The 24234-nt window shown below is 40.9% G+C and overlaps 1 protein-coding gene across 2 annotated transcripts; it reads right to left on the reverse strand.

Moving 5' to 3' along the window:
* Positions 1-6691: 6691 nt before the first annotated feature.
* On the reverse strand, positions 6692-23683 carry INTS13 (integrator complex subunit 13). 2 transcript variants are annotated; one of them, XM_074539172.1, is made up of 18 exons: positions 23549-23683; positions 22266-22497; positions 21278-21352; positions 20375-20577; positions 20147-20227; positions 18907-18997; positions 17826-17954; positions 17656-17679; positions 16101-16185; positions 14297-14386; positions 13770-13859; positions 12632-12810; positions 11707-11877; positions 11180-11334; positions 10024-10254; positions 8964-9103; positions 8177-8312; positions 6692-7400 (listed from the first exon to the last, which is right to left on the reverse strand). In XM_074539172.1, the coding sequence occupies exons 2-18, from the start codon at positions 22488-22490 to the stop codon at positions 7361-7363; spliced, it is 2145 nt and encodes a 714-aa protein (XP_074395273.1). In that variant the 5' UTR covers positions 22491-22497; positions 23549-23683; the 3' UTR covers positions 6692-7360. The 2 variants fall into 2 exon arrangements, with proteins under 2 accessions (XP_074395273.1, XP_074395274.1); XM_074539173.1 differs by lacking the exon at positions 17656-17679.
* Positions 23684-24234: the final 551 nt, after the last annotated feature.

The raw sequence follows: 24234 nt of genomic DNA on the forward strand, positions 1-24234 counted from the left end.
TGCCTGGAGCAATGTCAGTATCAGAAATGCCAGATTACAGCAATGAGGTAAAAAGTCACTTTCCAGAACCTGAAAAGTTTTCTAATGCATCCCTCTGTCCAGAAGCATCAGTACTGGACATACTCCCTTCAGTAGTCCAAGAAGCTTCTGTAAGGGCCATAGCTTTGTCTGGCTTCACATCTTCCATCAAGGACACATTCCCAGCTGTCCTAGCAAGCAGCAGCCTGAGCCAAGTGTTCACTAATGGCTGTGAACCTCAGTCTAAACCTTCTATGACTATCCCACAGCCCAGTGGCTTTTCATTTGCTGGAGGGAAAAGCACAGCTTCTTCTGTGGCCCAGAGAGAAGCACAGACCCTCTGTTCCAAATTGATTTTCAGTGCTGAAGCCTCAGCCAGCTTTCCTCACACATCAACCAGCACTGTCCCTGGTCAAGCTGAAGCACCTCTTGAGCCAAGTCTGATCACTCTGTCCCACCCTGACACCACTCCAGTTCTTACTGTGCCAGAAGACTTTTCTGCCTTTCACGTGTCCAGGTTATCCAGAGCAACATTCTCTCCTCCTTACAGCAGCAGCATGCTCAGAACAGAGCCACAGCCCACGAGGATTTTACCCAGGGGCACAGAGGAATTGCTTACACACAAAGACCTGGGAACAAGTGGGATTTTGCCAAGTGTCACTGAGCCTTCCCTGGAGTCACACAACATCTCAGGCATCAAGCCAGATGCTGTAGAAGCACCTCTGGTGACTTTATTTAATGCCACTTCTCACCTGGGCAGCAGCATACCAGGTATGTTTAAGGTTTGACTTTCCTTTTGTCCTCTTTCCTGCCAGAATAGTTCTATACAGTTTCTTGTGCAAAAGCACAACTTCCCTGCATTAGGCATGTGCCAGCAGCAGTCTTACCAATAAGGGAATGCAATTTTTTTTGCTTAGCTGGGAGCAGATAACAGCTCAGCTGAATGATCAGGCCCAGCTTTGACCATCCTATCTAAGGAAAGATGTGTACCCTTAAAAAGTCTCCAAAGGAAGACAAGGATGGTCAGAGGTCTAGAAAGCATGTCAAACTAAAATTATTAGTCTAGAACACTGAGAAAATACATGGTGTTGTATAATATTTTGCTTAAAAGATGAAAGATAAATTCTCAGAATCCCCTGGGAGCTAACACAGCGCTAATGACCTTCAAGTGCAGTTAAGATGATTTGAGTTAGACATTAGATAAACTTTCTCACAGTAAGGATAATAAAGCATTAGAAAAGATGCTTGAAGAACATTGTGGAGGGTTTTTAAGAACTGAACAATAAATATTTATCAAAAATTACACAGAAGTAGTTGAGTATCTTTTGGAGTAAAGAATTAGGCCAGACACACTTTTTAGTCTGCCTTGTCTTCCAACTGCCTGAATCTGTGACTCAGGCTTAAGTGTATACTAACAATAGAGATGGTTTGTTTGTAGTGGTAGTTGGGTAAATTTGTGGAATTATGCCTTACATTAAATCTGTAAAAATGTACGCATTATATATTTTAAACTGTTACAAAGTGCAGAATTCAGGGCCTTGTTAATGCCTTTCAGAGCTGTCTTTGTAAAACTTTATTAGACCTGCTTTAAGTCTGTACCCAAAGCCTCTACACAGACTGCAGTCTGAGAAATTTAGGTTTGCAATCAGGTGTCCCAGCAGGCATCACTGGGATAAAAAATGTGGGGTATGACAGGACAAGGGGGAATGGCTTCAAACTGAGAGAAAGCAGGTTTAGATCTGATATTTTAAAGAAATTCTTCCCTGTGAAGGTGGGGACGCACTGGCACAGGGTGCCCAGAGCAGCTGGGGCTGTCCCTGGATCCCTGGCAGTGTTCACAGCCAGGCTGGATGGGGCTCTGAGCAAGCTGGGATAGTGGAAGGTGTCCCTGCCCATGGCAGGGGGATGGAACTGGATGATCTTTGAGGTAACTTTCAACCCAAACCATTCTGTGATTCTGTGATCTGTCAAAGTCCTCAGACGGACAATGTAACCCTAGCACATTTCTGTTATTAGCACTTATCCAAGCACATGCCATGTAGAAATATTAAAAAACCCCAACAACTTTATTCTCCAGAGATAGAAGCCACTTCCATTCCCTCATTTTTTAAAGGGGAGGTTGAACTCCAGCCTGCTTCCCATGGTCCTTCCTGTGCTGACAGAAACTGGCAATGGTCTTCAACCACATGCCATAAAAGCATTCAAATACTATTCCCAACCCTGTAACACATTATTGACATAAGATTCCTTTTACATAGATCTAAATGGTCTTTCACCTTAAACTGTAATGATCTCATTGTCACAGAGGTGGGTGAGACACTGCTGCCATCACACCTGGAGCCCAGCACCCAGCTGTTTCCCTCCTCTGAAAGAGTACAGTTCATGGAAAGTGAATGGATTCTTCCTCCATTTTCTGCTTCACAAGAGCTGCAGACTGCTACCCAAGGTAAAAACAAGTTTACTTTTCTGTTCTTGCTTCTGAACACAGGTGCCATCAACCTTTTCATCCACCCTGTAATGTGTCTCTGGCTTCCTGTTCTAGAACCCATGCAGTCCTCAGACTATCACAATCAAAATATTCCTGTCCTGAATCCAGCCCTCCCTAATATTTACATGAGGTAATATACAAGGAGGGGATAATAATGGCATGACTTTACTACTCCTCACCATAAAGTGCAGAAATGGTGGGAACAGAGAACCATTTTTGTCACAAGCTGCAGGAGCTGCGTGTCGTGATCCTTCACACTTTGAGCCTGGTAGCAAACTTACCTGACAGTCACAGGGAGGAGATTTCCTTTCAAATTTGTCCTCACATTTTTATTTTTATTTTTATTTATACCAGCTTACCTGGTGTTTGCTCCCAAATTCTCTGGAACTCTTCAAAGCAGGCAGATGTGGAGCACTCACAGCAATCCCATCCCAGGCATCCATACTCTCATAAAATCCCCCCCAAAAAATCCATTATTAATGTTGGAAATAGAAGACAAAACAACACCATGTTGTGGTATATCTGTGTAAAAGTTACTAGAATTAGATGTAATTGTTTGGGAAGGAGCCATATGAGACTTGACCAATATTTTGGACTAGAGAAAACAGTGCTAGGGATATTTACAGCTCTTTAAATAAACAGATCTCTAAATATGCTTAACAAATGAGGTTAAGATGTGATCAAGGACAAGACTTTTAACAGTAAAGTTTCAGTTTCAGTACACTCCACAGTCCTGAGGCTAAGATTTCTTTGTCATCACTCAGCAAGAGATTGCAATTTTTTCCTCCTAATTCTTTTCCTCTCTTTTCTCCCTCCTCTCTTAAGGTCAAGCAAACACTTCTCCAAAGGTTGTTCATTCCATTAAATTCCTAACAGCAACCATTGGCTGCCTGTTCTTTGTGCCTATACCTGCCAACACATTTTATGACAAGGAAGATGGCAACTCCACTCAGTTATCCCTACAGATCCTCCCAGCTGATGGCTCTCCATGGGGAGCTGAGAGCTGGCTGCAGTTTAACACCTCCCAGCAGGCCATGCACGGCTATCCCCTAGAGATGGACTTCCAGCATTCCCCACAGGAGTTTGTGCTGTCTGCCACAGATTCCCGCGCCCTGACAGCCCGGCAATCCTTCATCATCGAGCTCCTGAAGCCCCCCCAGCCACCCTGCCACCATTTTACCGTGCGGACCAAGAACAGCTTCTCCTCCTTCCTGAGGGAGAGGAAAAGGGTGGCTTTGTTCCTGGAGAAGCTCTCCTCCTTCCTGAACTCCAGCAGCCCCAAAGACATGGTGCTGACAGCTCTGCAGCCCGGCTCCACACTCATCTCCTGGTACAACAGCTTGCTGTGTGCAAGCGCCAACGCCTCTTCCAGCTGGTGCAGGAAAGGCGAAATCCAGCAGGCCCTGGAGAAACTGAGGATGCCAGCTGGCTCTGTGAGCCCACAGTTTGTCCAAGCAATGCTGCCAGAGTACAGAATCGATGTGACCTCCAGCATTTCCTACAGTGAGGACTGCCCAGCCAGCACCCAGCCGTTCCCTGGGCCTTGCAGCAGCACCGGGCCGGCGCTCCGTGCTGAGAATGACTCCTCGGTGAGGAGCAGCTGCCGTGCCCTCCTGAGCAGTGTGTGCGCCACTGCTGGCCTGCTGCTGCTGGCAGGAGTGCTCTGCTGGCTTTGCAGGTGTCCCAGGAGGATTCCTGGAGCTCAGCCTGTCCCAGCTGAGCCCCGCTGATGTGGAACTGGACACCCTGAGACCTCACAAAGCCCCCGTGCACGAGTGCAGGGCTGCACTTCCACCTCCGTTGTGGATCCCACCTTCAGGAACACTTCCCTCCCACGGGCAGCATCCCAGGCCCATCCCTCACATCACACCACCCTTCCAGCCACCAAAATACCAACTCCCTCCCCTCTATCCAGAGGCCCTGACCACCCACCATGGCCAGGGCAACATCCAGAGGCTTAAGTTTTAAAAACTTTTAAATGGTATTAAGAGCAAATCTACAAAAAGACAAATTGCATTACAAGGTGCTATCCTCAACACCCAGAAAAAGCAACATAAACAGGCAGTTAGTGATTTTCACCATGTTTCAATTTAGACTAGAATATATTTGACCCACACCTGACAAAGAGGCAGTGGCAAAAGCAGAACCCAAGTGAAATGGGCTAAGGTTGTAATTCTACCTCTTCATCATCTACCTTGATGAAGAGGTAGAATTACAACCCTGCAAAAGTCAGAACAAGAAAATACACACCAAGCTGATGCTGGTGGGAATGAGGGTCACAGTCAGTGCTGGGCAAATCTCACGGCATTATGTCTTCTGACTCATAAATACACATTTTATATAGAAGAGGCAGAACTGTCACAGAAGGATCACCAAAAACCATTATGGTTCCATTGAAAGTCAGAGGTGCTACAGCCCTGGAGTCTAGGCCATCTTGGAATTTTAGTTTTAAAAAATGCCTGACATTGTCATTTGAATCCTCCAAAACTTTTTAAAGTGTTTCTATAAATACACCATATGTAGCATTTCTAAAGGCAATAGTAGCTACTGAACTCCTCCTGTTAGGTAATTTGGTGCAATGTATCTTTAAAAATATATTTTAAAGTTCCAGTCTTGCCTTCTTTACAGTAAAACTGTCTCTTGTCTGCTTGCACCTGGGACAGTTCTAGCAGAGAACTCCTGAAGTTCTGCAAAAGAATTTATAAGGACTTTTAAACATTTTTAAATCCTTCCAGTTGAATAGATTATCGTATACAAAATGCAATCCACAATTTAATTATGAACTGCATTTTGCAATCACAAATTACAGATCAAGCTACTTGACCTGTAACTTCCAATTTTAATCTGTAAACTCTTTTTAGAGCTGACAAAACCTTTCCTAAACCTGAAGGCACTGAGCAAAACAGGAGGAAAGCAGCACCAGTGCCACTATGGAGGGCAGGAGAGGAATGTGGAATTGCCCTTTCCAGAAGTGCAAAGATCATCCCTTGCCATCTCCTGAGTCCCTGTGAGACTCTTCAGGTACATGAAATACAGACCCAGTCACCAGCCCTGCTCATTTAATCACCAACCAGTCTGACCTGGCAGATGCTCCAAATGAGGAGAATGGAGTTAGTAAACAAGCCAAACAAATACACATTTTAATAGCAGGTGCTATCAAATTTCTCTTTCTCTAATGAACTATTTAATTCCTGTGCATATTTGCAAGGAGTGCAGTTGAATATTAATGGCACATGAGGAGATGCAACACAATTCCCAAGGCACAGGATGAGTTTTTCAGCTCTAACTCTCCAGCCTAGCAAATTGCAGAGCTGACATGTACATGCTCCCCAGCTTCCAGACTTGAACATTCCTCTAGGAAACAAGATATGCAGTAAAATCTCATTAAAATAACCCAGAAAGTTATGAGAAGCAATAATTTTGTGGCAGTTTTCTCCATCAGAACATTTCAGCTAGGATATCAAGAGATGTGGTGATGCAGGACATTCTGTTCTCAACGAAGTAGTAAAAATAAAAGCAATAGGTCTTCACACTAGATCTCCAAGAGTTACATGTTGCTTCTGTAAAAGCTACAAATATTTTACCATATGATAGAAAATATTACCATGCAAGTACTATTTAATCACTCTGTAAAAATGGTTCTAAAATCATTTAACAGAAAATACACCTGCATCAGAGTGGCTGAAAAATCACCTTGAAGTTATTCATGGTACTTCAGCAAAGCTGAAGAAAGGATTCAATCACAAATGTTCAGTGAAGAATATTTGTGTTCAGAGCTATACATCACAAACTATGGTATTTAAAGCTGCAGGTGAATATAAAAATACTGATTTAGTTTTAGAAAATCTCAAAGATGTGTCTCAAACCAACTATAAGATATCCAATCTGTGAGCCCTTCAGTTGCTTACAAAGCCAGATGCAGACCAGAGGAAGGTTGGCACACTTGGAGAGCTCAGGAATTCATCTTTCCTTAGCCCATGTGGAAGACAACCCAAAACCTGGCAAGGGATCAGACCACAGACATTGGATGAGTTTTCTCAGTTCAGAATTCTACTCCTCAGTGCAAGAGGCTCTACTCAAAGACACTGAAGACAGATCAGCTACCTTTTCATTCACAGCCATTCCAACTCATGCCCTCAGACATGCAACCACAAGTATCTTACAGAACACACTTCATCAATAATATAATTATTAGCAAAAAATTTTATTGTACTTTTGCTTACAAAGCCTTAACTCCAACACAACAACTTGAAAGGCTTTGCTTTCTAAAGACCATTTCCATTCCATTTTTAAAAGTCTTTAAACCAACAATTTCTATTTCTGTAAAACCCCTCACCCTCCCACCCCTCAGATGAAAACCAAGACTGGCACTCTCTCAGCTCAGTGTCTGGGTGTGTGGTCTTTTCCATAGCTATGAACTCCTGAGGAATCCTCATATAAATAAAAGATGTTCATGGACCAAAATTAAGGATGTTATCAGCTTACTGTAAATTACTTCCATTTTTCTTTTTTTTTAAGACAGTCATCACTGATTTTGAAATAGTATCCAATACTTCTGGGCAAGGACTTTAAGGTGACTAACATTTTTGATTACTTGATTTACTCCATGGCAGCAGAGGTTTTCTTCATCCTAAAGCACGACTGGAAAACGCTTCAGGACAGCTCCTATTTGCACACAGCTGGTTTAACGTGATACGCAGGTTTCATACTTCATAGCAAAAATAGGTCTAGAAAAATGTAAAAACCAATCAAACCACAGCTATACAATTGTAATGAAACAGTACCAAGAGCAATTCCAGCATTAAATAGTTTTGCATTTTGGCCAGGTTTTGTCCCAAGAAACAGAATTAATTCTCACTGCCGGCCTGCTTTTCCATTTTCTGTTGTTTCCATTCTGAAAGGCAAGAAAACAAGTGGTAAGGCTTGTTACTGGAAGAAAAATCAACAGTTAAAAAAAATCAGATTTAAATGCCTTCATAAATATATTTTACTTCACTTACTGTCCTGTCTCTCCCTACCTCAAATTTATGCAATCTTATCTCCTCTTAATACTTCTTTAAGCAGCAGTCAGTACATAAAGGAAAAAAGCTGTGAAAAACCATCCACTATCAACCTCACCAAAATAGAAAATATTCCTGTGACTGGAGAATCCATTTTGAAAACTTGAGCTTTGGCCATTTTTTCCAAGGACTTCATTTTCACCCCTCTTACACTCATCATTGTCTACCATCATCTGATTTCCTTCAGAGGAGGCTGGTTTGGTTTTCCAGTATTTTTTTGTAGAACATGGACTACTTCATTACAGCACAGCCTAAGAGTCAACCACTTTATTACCACCAATATTTCTGTATCAGCTATTCCTTTGGAAGCTAAAGCAAGCAGAAAGTCTCAGCTACTGTTTAAACCCCTGCAGTTTAACAAGAGTTTTGCTGCAGGGGTAATAGGAGTTTAGTAAGTTTTGCTGAGGCCCAGGGAAGCCCAGCTCTCAGCAGTCGGTCTCACTCAGCACAGATGCAAACAGAAAACCAAACACTGCTGTGGTTCTCCATCAATGCTGAGAAGCAAAGAAATGTACTCAGATATTCTAATAATCAAAGGAGTATCTAATGTTGTAAACTCCACACTGACTGCTACCAAGATATGGGTAGTGATGCATTGCCGGATACAAACCCATTTTCTTCTTTCAGATGTTGATACAGCTCAGCTTTGTTGTTGACAGAGTTCAACCGGCCAATAAATTCCTGGTGTTTCCTAGAGTTGGCAGTATTAATTCTGTTGCTCCATAAAGACAGCAAGGACATTGGCCCTAAAATTGTAAGCAAAAAGAGTCTAAGTGATTAAAATTTTGAATTAACATTACATCATTATAACACCTTAAATGAAATTACAGATTATGGTAATACAACACATTAAAACAGTGAATATTAAACAAACTTACAGTAGTTGCTAGATAAATAGAAAATATGCAAAGTGATAATGGCTGAGGAGCTGCTGCACGTGAGATGGACTCTGCTTTAAATGCAGAATCTCAGCATCAGCTCAGCCACTGTGACAGAAAATAATTCACACCAAGGAAGAGTGAGAACTGTCCATTCTGATAACTGCACTACTTAGGCAAGTTGATTATTTATTAGCAGGAGACAGTGACTTCTGATACCTGTCCTCAAACAGCATTTCCCACATACAGGTGGTCAGACAGCACCAGCAGGAACTTAGCCACCCCCCTGTCAACCCAAGAATTGACCAGCAGACCCACACAGTGTCTCAGTATCTCCCTTTTTTCACAAACCTGGTGAGGTTAACATGTTTTCCAAGAATTTCTCAACATTCAGCATTCAATTAAACATGATCTTCACTGACTTAGCTTTAACTCCAATATGATTCACCTCATTACTTTAGATTGATGCAACAACATCTACCTTTAAAAAAATAATCTGTTGCAATTGTTCTGGTTTACCTTTTGCCTTTTCAACTGTGGGCATCTCATCCATTGTAATGAGAGGTTTTTTGTTGGGGGGCTCAGGAGAATCAGGGGAGTCTTTGATAACTTCAGCTTCTGCCAGTTCTTCTTTCTCCCGATCCAAAAGACCTTTTAACCTTTTCCAGAGAGAGGGAAAAGGGTGAGGAAAAATATGCTTGAGCAGGACATAATTCTTGATAGCTTTCTGTACTCCTCAAAATTATACAGGACCTGTGCCATAAGAAATTTTCTTTTGACCCCTCGGAGTGGGTGACAAACAATAGGGAATTGCAGCCAAATAATCCTCTGTATAAAACATTACATATAGGAAAGGTTCTTAATACACAGTTTCATTTTAGTTGTTGAGACAATTCATGTTTGAATTTTGAAGGAAAGACTAAATTAAAATAAATACCTAGAGAAATACAATACTACTTCCTATTATCTTTTCTAGATGAATTCAGACCCATTCACACCAAACCCCTTTTATCTCAGTCCCCATTTCTGTTCCACGTGTGAAAGTAAAGTTGTAGGAATGATCATTCACAGGAAGGCATGGAATGTCATCAGCTTGGTGACAGCAGGGTAGATGAAAAGGCCCTCCCATCCTAAATGATCCCTGCATGCACAGAACACATGCAAATTAAGCTTATTACCATGAGTTTTTTGGATGTCTGTAGAAAGTCGCTTCAAAGAAGGAATACAGAACAGACTGACAAGTGCTTGCCACTTAGACAAGCTACAGTAACAACATGAATTACAGACAGGAGGTAAATGGACTACAATCCTGATGCTCAGCTGAAGAGAAGAGCCAAATCAAGCTGGGTTGTTTAATCAACCTGAACACTGAACTATCTACAGCTTGATAAAAGAAAGCAACTGCTTGTGCCACATTTTCAGCCATGCTTTAGGTTTCCATAAAGCAGTTTAATATCAAAAAGGTGGTGGAGTTATGACAGAATCCAACAGCAGGAACTCCTCAAGACACAACACTTGGCTAAGAGGTGAGCTAAGAACAACAGTTATGCTACAGTTTGATTTCACTTTAGATACGTACCTCTCTGAATCCTGCCATGGCTTATCTGATTCATAGTCTTTGCCCAGCTTCTCTGATTTGTCCTCTTTGTCTTCTCTCTTCCTGCCCCGTTTCTTGCGCTCCTCCTCCTCGGGGGGTTTGCTCCTGCAGGCCATGAGGCACTCCAGGACGCGCTGGTGTTTGTCAGAGTTGTTGATGTGCGCTCGCACCAGGGTCTCCAGCTCGTTCCACATGATGCGGTACTGCTCATCCCTGAGGGCCAGGAAAGACCACACTGAGGGTCACCAACACCATTCAGCCACTGACTGGATGAATGCAGGCCTCAACAAACAACACAGAACCCCCAGACCAAAAATAACTCCCCAGAGATTGTCTGTCCTCCTGCAGTGCAGGTTTCTCCACCTGGGATGACTCCATGCTTGAACCACATTAACATTTCCCAGTTAACGCCCAGAGGGAAGTTTAAATTGAAATGGATTATGTCCATTGAAATCATATTGTTGGCACTTGTGAAACCTCTCAGGTGCTTGCTAACAATGCAATGTCAGAGGGCCACTCATGCACTGACATGCAAATTAATTATTACATTATTTAGGTTAAAAAAAATGAAGGAAGAATTGCACCACACTATTGTCAACAACTCCCAGTCATGTAGGCAAATCAGGAGCTGACTTTCTTTTCAATCCATTCTTGGAAATACAAGGAACACATCCCAGTAATTGAGGGATCAGAATATTCCATGCTTATTTCAATGAGTTATCCCATATATGAAATAACTGTTTCATAAGAATTCAAATATATCCCAATTTTAATGCACCATTCATTTATAATATACTTAAATTTTCCTTTTTATTAATTTGAAATTATTCCACTTTATCTGTCCATATTGTATCAACTTCTTAACTTTGCTAATAACTTTGATTTCATATTTTTTAACATATTTAAATTCTTAGATAATAAAGTGGTAGCATTTTTTCTCTAATATACAGCACTATCAGTGCTGTTATAGCCCCTAAATGATACAGGTGATACACACAGCATTTGGGATGTGCAATACAGTGTTTTGTTCACTATGTATTACTTTTAGCTATATTTTAAAAATCTGGTATGAAAACATTGTCAACAGAGTATTTCTGAGAAATAGTCCAGAATCAACAAAGAGAGATGTGCACATAACCTTTTTGGCCCCTTTCCTCTGGTACCAACTGTTGAAATTGGCAGTGGATCGTTCTTCCTCTCCATGTCTACCAAATTGTATATTGTTTTTTGACAATTCAGCACATCCTCATCAGTCATTGTTTCCTTTACAATCACACTGGCTAATGGCACTACCTGCAGAAATAAACAACAAGAAAATGCGTGTGTGTCACAGGAGAGCAATAGGGATTAAAAAATTAAAGGTAATGAAACAACACACAACAAAACTCCACCCTCTTATCCTCAGTTTAGTACTAATTCTAAGTGTAAGTGGGTGCTTTCTTTACCCAGCAGAACTGGAGCTGTCAGGTTCAAATCACTTTATTTAAATACCATTCCAACAATCTATTGCATTAAATACAGAATTAGTTCAGGAAAAATAAAGCTGAATTAAACTGATTATACAGCAAGGGATTTATCACCCCATAGAGTTGGTATTTCATCAAGTGACAAGGGGAAACTTAATCTAGGAACAGAACAAAAATGTACACAGCCCAGGTTACTTACAGCTTGCATGTTGAAGATGGTGGTCTGAGAAATAATCATAGGCCAGTAACGAGTATGTTTCTCTAACTGATCTTTTGCACGTTCCAATGGAATTTCAAGACTTCCATCCATCTTATATCTGGGCTCTAGAAAAGGAGTTAATCGGTTTTCCCTCATAAATTCACCAAAATCCTAATGATAACCAAACAAGATACAATTAGGCATTTCTCTAACAAAGTAACTTTCAGTGAAGGGGCTAAACAGCTTAGCCTTGCTTATCACTTTGTACCATCCCACTGCCACATCCAATCCTACCAACCACAGCCCTGTCTCTAACTCTCATGCATTAACCAGGGGGAACACAAAAACAGGGGCACAGAAATATGGGGTAAAGATCAATGTATGGATTTTGACAAGGAGGACTTCAGATTTGCAAGGTATTTCACGTATGGGAGTTATATCTTTCCAGAAGGAACTTCTGCTTATTTACAAAAGATATTAAGGATGTATTGAAAAAAATAAAGGATAAACAAAAGGCATGTCAGCTGATTGTCTGATATCAGGGTTCAAAGCTGTCAACTTCATCTTTTTTATTTACTGAACAAACACTCAAATGCAATCTGTCCTTTGACAATAAGCACACGATATAGTCCTATGTGTATCCAACCCACAGAAGAATTTTGCCAAGAAAAATGTTTTTCTAGAACCAGAACAAACTTTAAACACTCCTAGTGCATTAAGGAGGCATTCCTTGACACACAAAGTATTTTATGAAGCAGGCATAGCAATCAACAAATGTAGTATTTTTTACCAAATACCTATCAAGGTATTTATTACAAAGGAAGTTTGACCATGCAACCCACTCCAACATTTCCTTCCCACACCTAGTGCCGTGCATCTGTTGTCATGTGAGAGAAGCAGCAGTGTAGGACAGAAAGACCCTTACTGTGATCCTGTAGTCAGTGACCCTCCCACCGCAGCCCTCGCTAATCGAGGGGGGATCTTCCAGGATTGAGCGGGAGCTGCTCAACACGTGCAAGAAAATCTCTCCCCCGTGGCTGCTGAGCATGTGGCTGATGACTTTTGAGCCAGACTTGCGTGGCTGCTCCAACAACACTGAGCGACCTGGTGGAGGGAGATCAGTTTCATTCACTCATTCCTGGGTGCTGCAATTTTCAATTTTGAGCTGCATAAATACAGGAAGAATCTGAACCCACCAAGCTGGTGTTTTCACCCAGCTTGAACAACCAACTTCCATCTCCTCATTTCTTGACACAGAGCAGGGTATATGCACCCTAAAATTTTACAAAGCAACACCAAAAGGCCTCTCCTAGACCAACCAATAATTTTTTCTATTGGATATTATTCTTAGGAAAAAATACATATTCATAAGACATTCAAATGGCCCTGCTGCAGAACCACTCTCATTAAAAGCAACTTTCAAAAAGTAATAAAATAACCTCTTGAGTATAAAGGTATCAGCTGATACCACTTGCTAATGCTTAAAATGGATACTGTTCTTCAGACAGAGAAATAAAATTGCATTTGTCCTTTTTTCAGTAGAATACACCAAGCATTAAAGGGTGCATTCTCCAAATAAGTTTCTTTTTGTCAGGAAGCAAAAATCAGAAGAGTGAGCTTACCTGAAATATGCTATTAATTTTGGTTCTAACCATTTTTATTAATCAAAGGACAATTTCACTACACAATCTCTAGAGAAAAATACACTAAGATATAGTGTTTAATAAAACCACTGCATGTTTAGACAATCAAATGACTTGACTGAAGGAAACATTCTGTTAAAAGGATGTTTGTTAATGCCATTTTGCTTGCAAACACACAAACCTCCATTTCAATACTTGTTGTTTCTTTATATATTTCCTCCCATCTTTAAGATTCAAAATACATTTGCCTTTGAGGATATTTAAAAACTTTCTTCTCTTATTTATAGGACATTTTAAAATAAATGTAGTATTTTTACAGCATATACACATTACTGCTACACCAATCAAAATGTGCCACATGCTCCATTTACAAAACTGAAAATTATAACATTGAATAATTAGCCAAGGACACAAATTTACCATTAAGGAGAAAGTTTGTAAGGCATGAAGAAGGTCTGCTATTTACATCTACTGGTGAAATTCTGTATGCTCCGGTGCAATAGTGCAGTTCTGAAAAATAAAGGAGTAGAAAAGTGGAATGTAATTCCAGAGACAGAAAAAAAAATTCCACAAAATAAAAGACTGTAAGAGGAGGAGGCTAGTCCACAATGAGCAGAACTAAAAAGTCTAGCTGCCTCTCAGTCTGAAAGTGCCCACTGGAAGGATTCCCAAGAATCCACAGCTCTGAGAATCTCATACATTCCCAAGCCCTGTTTGCAGCAGAAACCCCAATTCTTTACTCCTGAATCACTGCACTGATCAGTCAGTCTGCTCTTATTTCTCTTACCTCTATTTCTGGCCTGCTGGCTCAATGAGACAACATAAATTGCTAATAGTTGACAGGGTGCATGAGCTGCACAGCCACCTCAGATCTGCCCTGGCTTTCTCTCCTGTACTCAGATTTGTACAAGTTACCAACCAGGTCTGGAAGGTTCCATGGCACCTACCCACGCTGTTGGTTCGAGGAGTGCACCATTTCAGTGTCACAGTTTCTTTAAATGTGCCTTCTCTGCTATTGCCCCCCACGTGGTTATCACCTGCAGAGAAAGGCAGAAAGTGGGGGGATCAACCAGAGTTTATTACAGAAAAACAACAAAATGTAACATGAACATATACACAAAGCAATCTAAATTTAAAATTAAGATACCTAACCTTTTGATTTGACAATCAGAAAGTTCTACATAAGTTTAGTTCTGTGAGTAGCAGGCAATTTTTTCCTGCTAAAATGCTTGGGACTTTAAGACAATATCTTTATCAAAATTTTCCACACAGAAATCATAACTCTGAAATACTAGAGCTGACTGTATTTATGTATTAATAATAATGTATTGTATTAATTTATGTATTAATACAATACATATTGTATTCCCAAAGTCAATTAAACCAATCTAAAGGTACATTTGACAAGTTTAGTTTTTTGGGGAAAGAAATATTTGGTCTCATCGCTATGTCAGATTCAGCCTGAATTCTCTCAATGTCTTCTACTGACCACAAACGCTTTATTATTAAAACATTGGAAATACTTTATTATTAAAATTAACTGCATCAATTTTAGAAATTCTCTCAGAATATCTGAAGGCCAAACTTATTTAACCTGAAAATTCCTTGACTTCTCAGAGAAATAAGACCAGTGTAACTAAATTCCCACTTTCCTAGCATCAGAGCTATTACAGTTGAAATATGTATTTAGAAACAAATGAAAGAACCCAAAATTTACAGGATCTAAGAACAGACTTTTTCCTCTCAAAGTTCTGATGGGAAAAATGTGAAAAGGAAATGCAGTCAGAGTGCTTTTGTATTTTCCTAGGAGACGTAATTCCTTGAGCCTACAGGTTTTACAAAACTGCTTCTGAGCCCTGGCAATAAAAGCTTTAAGATTTCAACATCATAACACAGTTCAGGTGAGGCTGAGGTCATTACTGCAACACCCTCTGCTTTTCATCCATCTTTAGTCATCCACTCCCCTAAAATTTGGAGCACAGCACTTGGAGATGACAAAGGAGTTACCTCCTCTTCCTCAAAGCAACGGGACAAAGAGCACAAACTCCCCAAAATGGATACTTATGGATCATATGACATTTAATTCCACTAATACAGAAGTTATAAGCTGATTTTTAACAAAGTTTTACATCAGGCAGTTTCCTCAACAAAATAATTCTGCAAAAGGCTAAGTGTTGTGCTTTTCTAACTTTGGTTGAGCTATTAAAAATTCAGAGGTGATAGCAATTCCAAATTTACAAAAAAAAAAAAGATAGGTATTTCAAATACAACAAAAAAGCTCAACAGCCAAACAAATGTTGTTTTTTCCAAAGCAATTATTGCCATAAACAGGCCTGTGGAATGTAAGTGGTGCTAATTATTATTACTTAACAAAGTTCAATTGTGCAAGGCATAATTTTGCACAAATATCCACAAGAGGGACTTCCTTTTGTAAAATCTCCCTGCATTTCTGGTCTCTCACCTACTTTTTGTATCTCAGTAAGAAACTGACATGCCCTTCAAATCTCACAGCAATTTCCTGAACAAATGTGAATTTGGCCTGTTTTCTCATTGCTGTATTAAAATATGTCAATAATGAGTAAAACTCTAATGCCAACATTACAAATTAAGTTTCCTGGGTTACAAGGAGTAACTGAAATATTTACTATTTGAGCCTGAAAATTACATGGATTTGAAGGTCTCAATCTTCCTTTGTGAATACTCCCAAAGAGGTTGATCAAAAGCCACCTTCAGGGGGCCATTCCTACTTACCACTCTTTAAAAAATCCACATGTGCCTCTTTGTGATGAAGCAGCTCCACATCATAGTTGGCTGATGTGTTAGCATGTTGTTCTTCCTTCAAAAGAGAAAGGTGGACATAAATAGAATTACTTTAGCTAGAGGTCACCATTTTCATAAATGAATGATTCTACATTTGTCTTTCAGTCTGGAAGAAAACAAAAAATCTCCAAGTGCCTCAGACAACAATAGGATTGCAATGCTGAGGGAACTTTGCTTTCTGAGCAGTTCAAAGATGCAGCCAATTACTTTTCCTTTTATTTACTTTTTTGAAACCCTATTCTTCTTTACACAAGCCTCATGTCACCATGCAGAGCATCACATACCAGTAAAAACTAGGCACGACTACTTCACTAAATTAGTGAAGTTAAGGAAGCCTACAAAATGTTACATAATCAGCAGTTACAACTTACTGAGCAGCAACAAAGACTCACTGCAGGGTAGAGTGACAATTACTTTTCAAAACCAAAAATAAAGAATCCAAACCAAAACCCACACTTTGAACTTACTTTTTCTTAAGCTTATGAGAAGAAGTGCACTTGCAGCTGCAAGTTTATAACTAAAAAAATTGATTTTTGTAAAGAGGACACTGCATCTTCAAACAGCTGCAGAAGATCAGCAAAAACAGAACAGTAACTCTGCTAATTTACTCCAAGTTTAAAAAGAAAAACAATTTAAAAAAAAAAGAAAAAACCACAGAGAACCCAACATAGTCTATTACTATAAGGACAAAGGCAGAAGGGAGAGGCACAGCAGCAGCACACAGGTCAGAAAGTTACAGACAAGGTATTTGCAAACTGAAGTCACATCTATGTCATGACCCATGTCAAACTCTCATAAAACCTGAAAATTATTTTGATATCATGTTTTAACTCATAAAATCCATGCAATATTGCTAGATTTCAAATATGCAATGATTGACTGTGTTACAAGTTAATGAATTTTTTCAATCATGAAGGTTACCTGCCCATGGCTCATTTTCTGTTTGAATACTGACATTTCTGTCTCAATTGTCTCTTGCTGCCTGATCAGAAAATTACTGTCAACTTAACACCTGATATTCTAAACTGATTTCCCTCCAAGTAGCAAAAAAACTTAAAATATGGACATAACTTCTACCAAAAGACACTTAATTGAATCTCTTTCTTAACTAGATATATCCTGTCTTTATTTCATGTTTATGGATTTTCAGAGTAGAAAACCCACTGGAAAATCCTTGGTGAAAAAGCAGCTTTTAGTTACAAACACCTTTATGTTGGGTGGGCATGATAATGAAACAGAGGAAAAAGAGACTCACTATGCCACTATAATGCACAAGGGTCAAGAATATCTAAACACAACTAGAAAAAAGACAAAAGAATCACAGACAAATTGATCTGAGGTAAACAAGACTGCATTTATATAAAGTAATACAAACAGAACTGAAATAACACTTGTATTGCTACATCAAAAATTGAGATTTGGCAATACAATATTTTGTTCTGTGATCCTTCTTTACTTTTTTTCCCCCTACTTCATTTTTACTAACCTGATCACAGACATTGAATGTGGGCTAATAAAAGAAAAAAAAACAAAACAGAAAATATGATATGGAGAGAAAAACAATGTAAAAATTCAATTAAAATAAACAACAAAAGTTTTCAAACAAATTTAGAAGTGATGCATCTGGTTAACACAGAGCTGCAGACACAGTATTACCTTCATAGGGATGTTAGTTATTGTGGTTGAAGCCAGATCAAAGTGTTGCTGCACTAAAAGATTCAGTTTTGTAGCCAGGTGCCTCCCTGCACGGACACTGTGCACTTCACTGGTTAGAACAGGGGACAGCTGAAATGAATTGATACACAGAACTCATAGTTTAGGTTGTGATATCATTCAACAGTACAGTTTGTTCAACTCTCAAATAAGCATTTGTACTGCTAAAGCTACCACTCAGAAATCCACACCAGGGGAAACTACTGAGCAAGAAGCAAAACCTATTTTCATTCTGAAGTTTGAGCTTATGCCAACTGCTACAGATGCAGTTCTTAAAAATAGTTTAAAAAATTAGAAGTGTGCTAAAAATTGAGTCACTAACTGTTGATAGGAAAAATTAGCATCACAACATGGGGAATAAATCTTAACAGCCGCTCTAGGCCTGGTTTTACATTCTTTCACCTGCTGAGTAAAGTAGCAAAGTAATTTTTAGATGTCTCCCTGTAAGTGCATTGTACATACACAAGGCAAATAAACACAAGCTAGGGGATGTATTTGATTTTTCCTTAGCCAAAAAGAACATTGGATTGGGGCTCAAAACCCCATTTAAAAATTCATTTTAAAATAAATTTTAAAAACCACACAACAAAAACTACAACAATCCTCCAAAACCAAGAACCCCAAACATCAACAAAAAAATACCAGGACCCAGACCCAGACCCAGAGAGAGAAGTAGTCAATTTGCTATCTTCTATTCACAATTTTTAGCACAACCACAGCAGAGTTCTGTAGAAATGAATCACAGGAATGTACCTCCTCATAGTCCTTTTCATATATTAAATACTATGCAGCACTACATGCTTTTCATGTTAAGTCATTTTTCTGGGTTTTTTTCTTACAGACAGCACATTAATGCAGAGCAGACTGTTGAATAGCAGAATATATTACAGATTTTTTTTAATGTACTTGGTTTCAAACAACCACCACATGTGCTTTTGCTACTGAACAACTGAGAATAATTTGCACTATTTTCAGTCTGACATGGTTCAATCTGGGATAAGCTTTCTCATTTTCAGCTCCTCACCTCTTTTTTAGGACGATCTGAAACAAGGCTGTCTTCACCAACTGGGTACGTGTGGATTAACACCAGTTCACATTTCTGAATCTGCATTAGACTTAAAAATAAAATCATTTTGCTTAGCCTACGGCATGGCAGATTATCTCCTAAAATTAAATTAATTCTGATATCTAGAACACAGAATCAAAACGTATGTTAGTAACATGTTGTTTATGAAAGCATGCTGCAGGAACTAGGTTACAGATACGAATTTCAAAAGCACAGAGTTCAAAATAAGTTCTGATCAGAATAAAAATAAAAGCCTGACACTTCTTGCTCCTCAGATGATACAGCGCCGTGCTTCTTTTTTGGACACATCAATGGAGTAAGTCCTTAACTGGTGCAATCTGTTCAGCTTTATTCAGCTGAATATTGACACTACAGAGGATTTGTGTCTCCAAGTGTAGGTAAGAATGAGGGGACTCCAGGGAACATGAGAATAACTATCCAAACAGCACAGAGAGCTGGGACATGTAATGGGATATATGCTAATCCTGATGTGGCTGGAAGTTTGGAGTGATACAAACATTGTACCACATGAAACATCCCTGTCTTTCCAATGGATTTTACAGCTAATTCCTTGGGCAGGATCCTTTATAAATCCATGCAACTGCAGCAGGAAAAAAACAGGAGAGTGCTGCTTCTGCTCTTGAAGTGCCTGAGGAGTAACCAGGAATAGGATCTCAACCCACAACAACTTTACAAGATAACACAGTGCTGTAGACAAACACTTCAGTTTCATTAGACAAAACATACATGAAGAAAGACTTCTCAGAAGAGATGCACTCTGTATTTTAAGATTCCTTTATCTCAAGGGAAGTTCCAGGCAATACAGTCATTTAGAAACTAAAACTAGTTTCAAAGAAGTTAGCTGTTTTAGTCAAAGGAAGGTGAACATGAAAGTAACACAGTATAATCAAGAAAAACTGCTCCAGATAAATTAGTGATTAAAAACACAAAGTGTAAAAAGGCACAATTATGCATCTCATTTTGCAGCAGATGTAGAAGGTAACAAGCTAAAGAAATCCTGTCCTATGAAGGATGATACTGGAAAGAAAATGATCATACACCAGCTCTAAGCTAACAATATCACGATTTACCACCTTCTACTTCACATTCATTCAAATGGTTCATTATAGTGAGTTTTGTGACAGAAATACATCCGTATTTCCTAGAGGACACAAGAAACTGAAAGAAGCATACTCACTGGTCAGAGTTAGCTGCAAGCTTGTTGTGCTCATGAATGGTCTCCTGAACACAATCCTCCAGCATCCGAACATGGCTGTCACTACAAAGAAAAGTGGATTTCGTTAAGGATGCACCATCCGTCAGAACCCCATAACAAAACCTCTGGTAAGGTGAGAAGTGCTCTGAGAAGGATCTGCCTGCAGCCGTGGTGGCAATGCCAGGAGCCAGCAGAGCCCACAGTGCCCACCTCTTGGCGTTGGTGATGCAGATGATCCGGCCGCGGTTGCCGACGCGCTCGGCGTTCTCCATGAGCATGGTGCGGGCCTCGTGCTGGTACTCGGTGATCTTGCACAGCGCCTCCACAGCGGCCACCAGCCCGTGCAGGATGCTGCAGCACTCGGGGTCTGCCCGCGGGTTCGGCGGCCCCACGGCCGCCAGCGCCGCCATCAGCTGGGCGGGACAGAGAGCTGTTACCCCCAGAGGCACCTCCCAGCTTTTCTAACACTTCTGACTGCAGATTGACATTGGGAGAAGGGCAAATGGAACCACTAACGAACCTCACTGGCTGCCTTCTGGAAAACATTCGGCCCTAAATTAACCTTTGCAATTTAATTCATTCGTTGTGATTAAATATTCGCATTTATTACAGAAAAATACCTGACCAAAATAACTCATACCCAACACCCAAAAGACATTCTAATATTGCTCGTTGCCTTCCGCTTTTATTTTCTCAGAATTTGGAAATGCATTTCTTCCTCCAAGTAAATTTTTCAGAGGATGAAACACAACCATAAATAGGATATTAACAATTAAAGGATTTAACACAAGTTATTTGCCTCTCATGCAAATATTTCAAAAAAGAATTTAAGTTCAAAAGGTAGCACTAAATTACCGAAGAAATATGTAACTAATTTATTCATAATGTTTATTTTAAATATTTAAGTCTCTACTTAAAGATACTGGATTCTTTTTAGATTTTGTCTATACAATAATCCAGGCTCACAGGCAGCTATTTGAAATTCTGTTATACAACAATTTCAGACTAGCTTGACCAACACTGTAATTAACCAGAGTTACTTCACATTGAACACAATGTTTATTTCACAATGAAATCTGAACTACAAAGCAAAAGAACAGTTACAAATGATACCTCCTGCAAGTTCTGATCTTCCTGAGTCCAAGAATTCAACACATGAGCCCCAGAATCACTTACAATGAAATTCACCTACAAGGATCAAAAAAGCACATTAAGGTAACAGCCATTAAATTGTTACTTTCCCAAATTTAAGCAAACATGAATTGCACTTCTTTTGTCTGGTTGTCTGGAGATAATGTGCAATGACAAGCCAAACTCAAAATAACAAACCCACAAAAATCACACACTCCTGCTATATTAAGTTTTCCCCTTAGTAATATGATTAACAACTTATATTTTTACACCAGAAAATAATTCTCTACACCAAATAAGATTTACAAAATATTAGTATTTTAAAAATTATATTTTCAGCAGGATAGGCACAAAATAAAGTAAATTCTAATACTGTAAACTGCACATGATTCTCCAAAGTCTGCCACAGTACATCATGCAGTAAATATCTACCGTGATTTAACAAACATCACTAAGAAAATATGGTTTTCTAAACAAGGAGCTGTGTGTGCCAGGAAGCTCTCCTCCCACTTTTCCAAACTGTTAGCTCCAGGGCAATCCTATTCTCTTCCTAAAGCCCAGAATTCCTTCAATGCTGACACCAAATCTATTACAGAGAGCCTACCATGTGTATTCAGCAAGAAAATTCAACTTAAGACAATTCCTCACTGAAGCTTTTGTAAAGTCATTGCTCAGGAGAGCACAATAATAAAGCTCGAAGCTGCCCTAAAGCACCTCTCCATGTTTTGCACCAGCTTGTAATATGACATAAAAACAATGAAAGATTCTAAAATTAAATATGTAATGAGATTTACATACTACTAAAACTAATAAAATAATGTATATAAACAGCAAAAACAAATTTTAAGTGATAAATTACAATTTGATATCTTACTCTAAACAACACAAAGATATTAAAATACTTAAATAAAAAATGAAAACATCCCAAATTGTATCAAGCATGATATGCAGCATGGCTGGCAGAACCTACCAGTTTCTTGAAAGGGAAAATATCATACATTATTCTACAGTATTCCATGGATGACTCCACTGAGCAGGTCCACAGGGACTTGGAGATGGGTGCCAGAGGAATGATGCCCTGGGTGCGGTTCTTCACTAACATATCGAATTCCACGTGCTGCCTGCATGATTCTGCCATGTAGGGGCAGTGATCCACAACGAAAACAGTTTTGTGAGACTCAGAAAATATTTTCATTTTCTTCCTGAAAGAAACAGACATCGAAAGCGGAAAGAAATTGCACACGGTGAAAAAAACCCAAACAAAACTCATCGTAAATTGACTCTGTAAATTACACATGCATCCTAGAAATACACAAGTTTTAGACTCCGTGTTTAGTAGACTACATTTCTTATCAGAAGACACTATTTTTTCTCAGGAGGAAAAATAGAGAAAAGTGGAATTATATTACTGAAAAGGCAACAAAAATGCACAGTATTAGTCTCTCCACTTCTCTAGTTAAAACCAACTTTAAAGAAGAAGTACACAAACTGCTTCCTATTTAAAGCTTATTTCCTAAAATAAGTAACACGCAAAAGAAAAAAAATTATTATTAAAGACCTATAAGTAACATAATCAGAATTTTAGTCTTGGCGTTGCCAAATACATCTTATTTTTAAACAAATAGTTGCATCTGTACTTCAACATCTCACTGACAAATATACCAAGTGTGGAATTATAAAAATCACAGAGCAGGCAAGGCTGGAAGGAACCTCCAGAGATGATCTGGGCAAACCCCCAGCCAAGGCAGGTGGCCTAGAGCGGGTAATGCCTTCCCAGGGTTTGGAATGTCTCCAGAGGGGGACTCCCTTCCCAGGCAGCTGCTCCTGGGCTCTGCCACCTTTTATGTACAGAAATCCTTCCTCAGGTTGAGGTGGAACTTCCTGTGTTTTCGTTTACGGCCACTGCTCCTCTCCTGTCGCTGGACACCACCGAAAACAGTTTCTAGCATAAGAATTTACTTTTCCGTGTGCTTCTGCTGAATTACAGAATACATAAGACAAAAAATACATATGAGCTCATTTAGAAAAACCTAAAATATCAAAGCAACGAGGATCACGGAAGTGAGACCGCGGCTTCCTCGGGGGGAGGCAGCGGGGCAGGTTTGGGCCCCGCGCTCGGCTGCAGCAGCCGGGGCTCAGCGCGGCCCCTTGGCCTGACCCGGCCGCTGCCAGCCCGGCCCGGGCGGGGCAGGGAGCCCGAGAGGCCGCGGCAGCGCCGCTGCAAGCGTTACGGCGACGGCGAGCGTTCCTCACCTGGGCCGGCTCCTCCTGTGGTGCAGCAGCCCCGGTCCCGCTCCTCGCCGCGCCCGGCCGCGCCCGCGGCCCCGCTCCGAGGAGGAGGAGGGACGAGGCCCGCGGGGCGCCCTAGACGGGGCCAGGCGCGGGCGCCTCCGGCCGGGCGCCCTCCATGTCCCTGCGGCGCTCTGCTCCCCCTCGTCGGGCGGCTCGGCGGGGAGCGCGGGGCCCGGGTCCGGCCTGCGCGCCCGGCGCCCGCGGGGGTGGGAGAGGCGGCCGGAGCCCCCCCCGCTCCGCCCACCCCTGAGCCCGCGGGGGCCCCGCGCGGCCACGGGCGCCGCCGGCACCGCGGCTCCCCCGGGGGGAGCGCCCGGCCTCTGTCCGCACTTCCCCGGGCCACAGCGCCCGGCCGAGATCACTCGCCCAACATGCCGAGGCCGGCACCGGCCTCGCTCCCGTTCCTTCTCCTGTTCCCCAGCCCGATCCCGCCTGGGCGCGGACGCCCCGCCCGTCCCTGCGCTGACCGCTCGGCTCGGGGGAGGAGCTCGCGATCTCGCGAGAGCACGGGGACGCCCTGTGGGCGGGCCCCGCCGAGGCCGCCGTGTTCTCGCGAGATCTGCGGGCGCGGCGGGCACACGAGGGGCGGCAGTTCCGTGAGCCGTTCTAGTTTCTGTGGGAATTCTGTCTTCCAGGGTGCAGGGAGC

The sequence above is a fragment of the Zonotrichia albicollis genome, chromosome 4 (assembly GCF_047830755.1).
Source record: "Zonotrichia albicollis isolate bZonAlb1 chromosome 4, bZonAlb1.hap1, whole genome shotgun sequence".
NCBI classification, from domain to species: domain Eukaryota; kingdom Metazoa; phylum Chordata; class Aves; order Passeriformes; family Passerellidae; genus Zonotrichia; species Zonotrichia albicollis.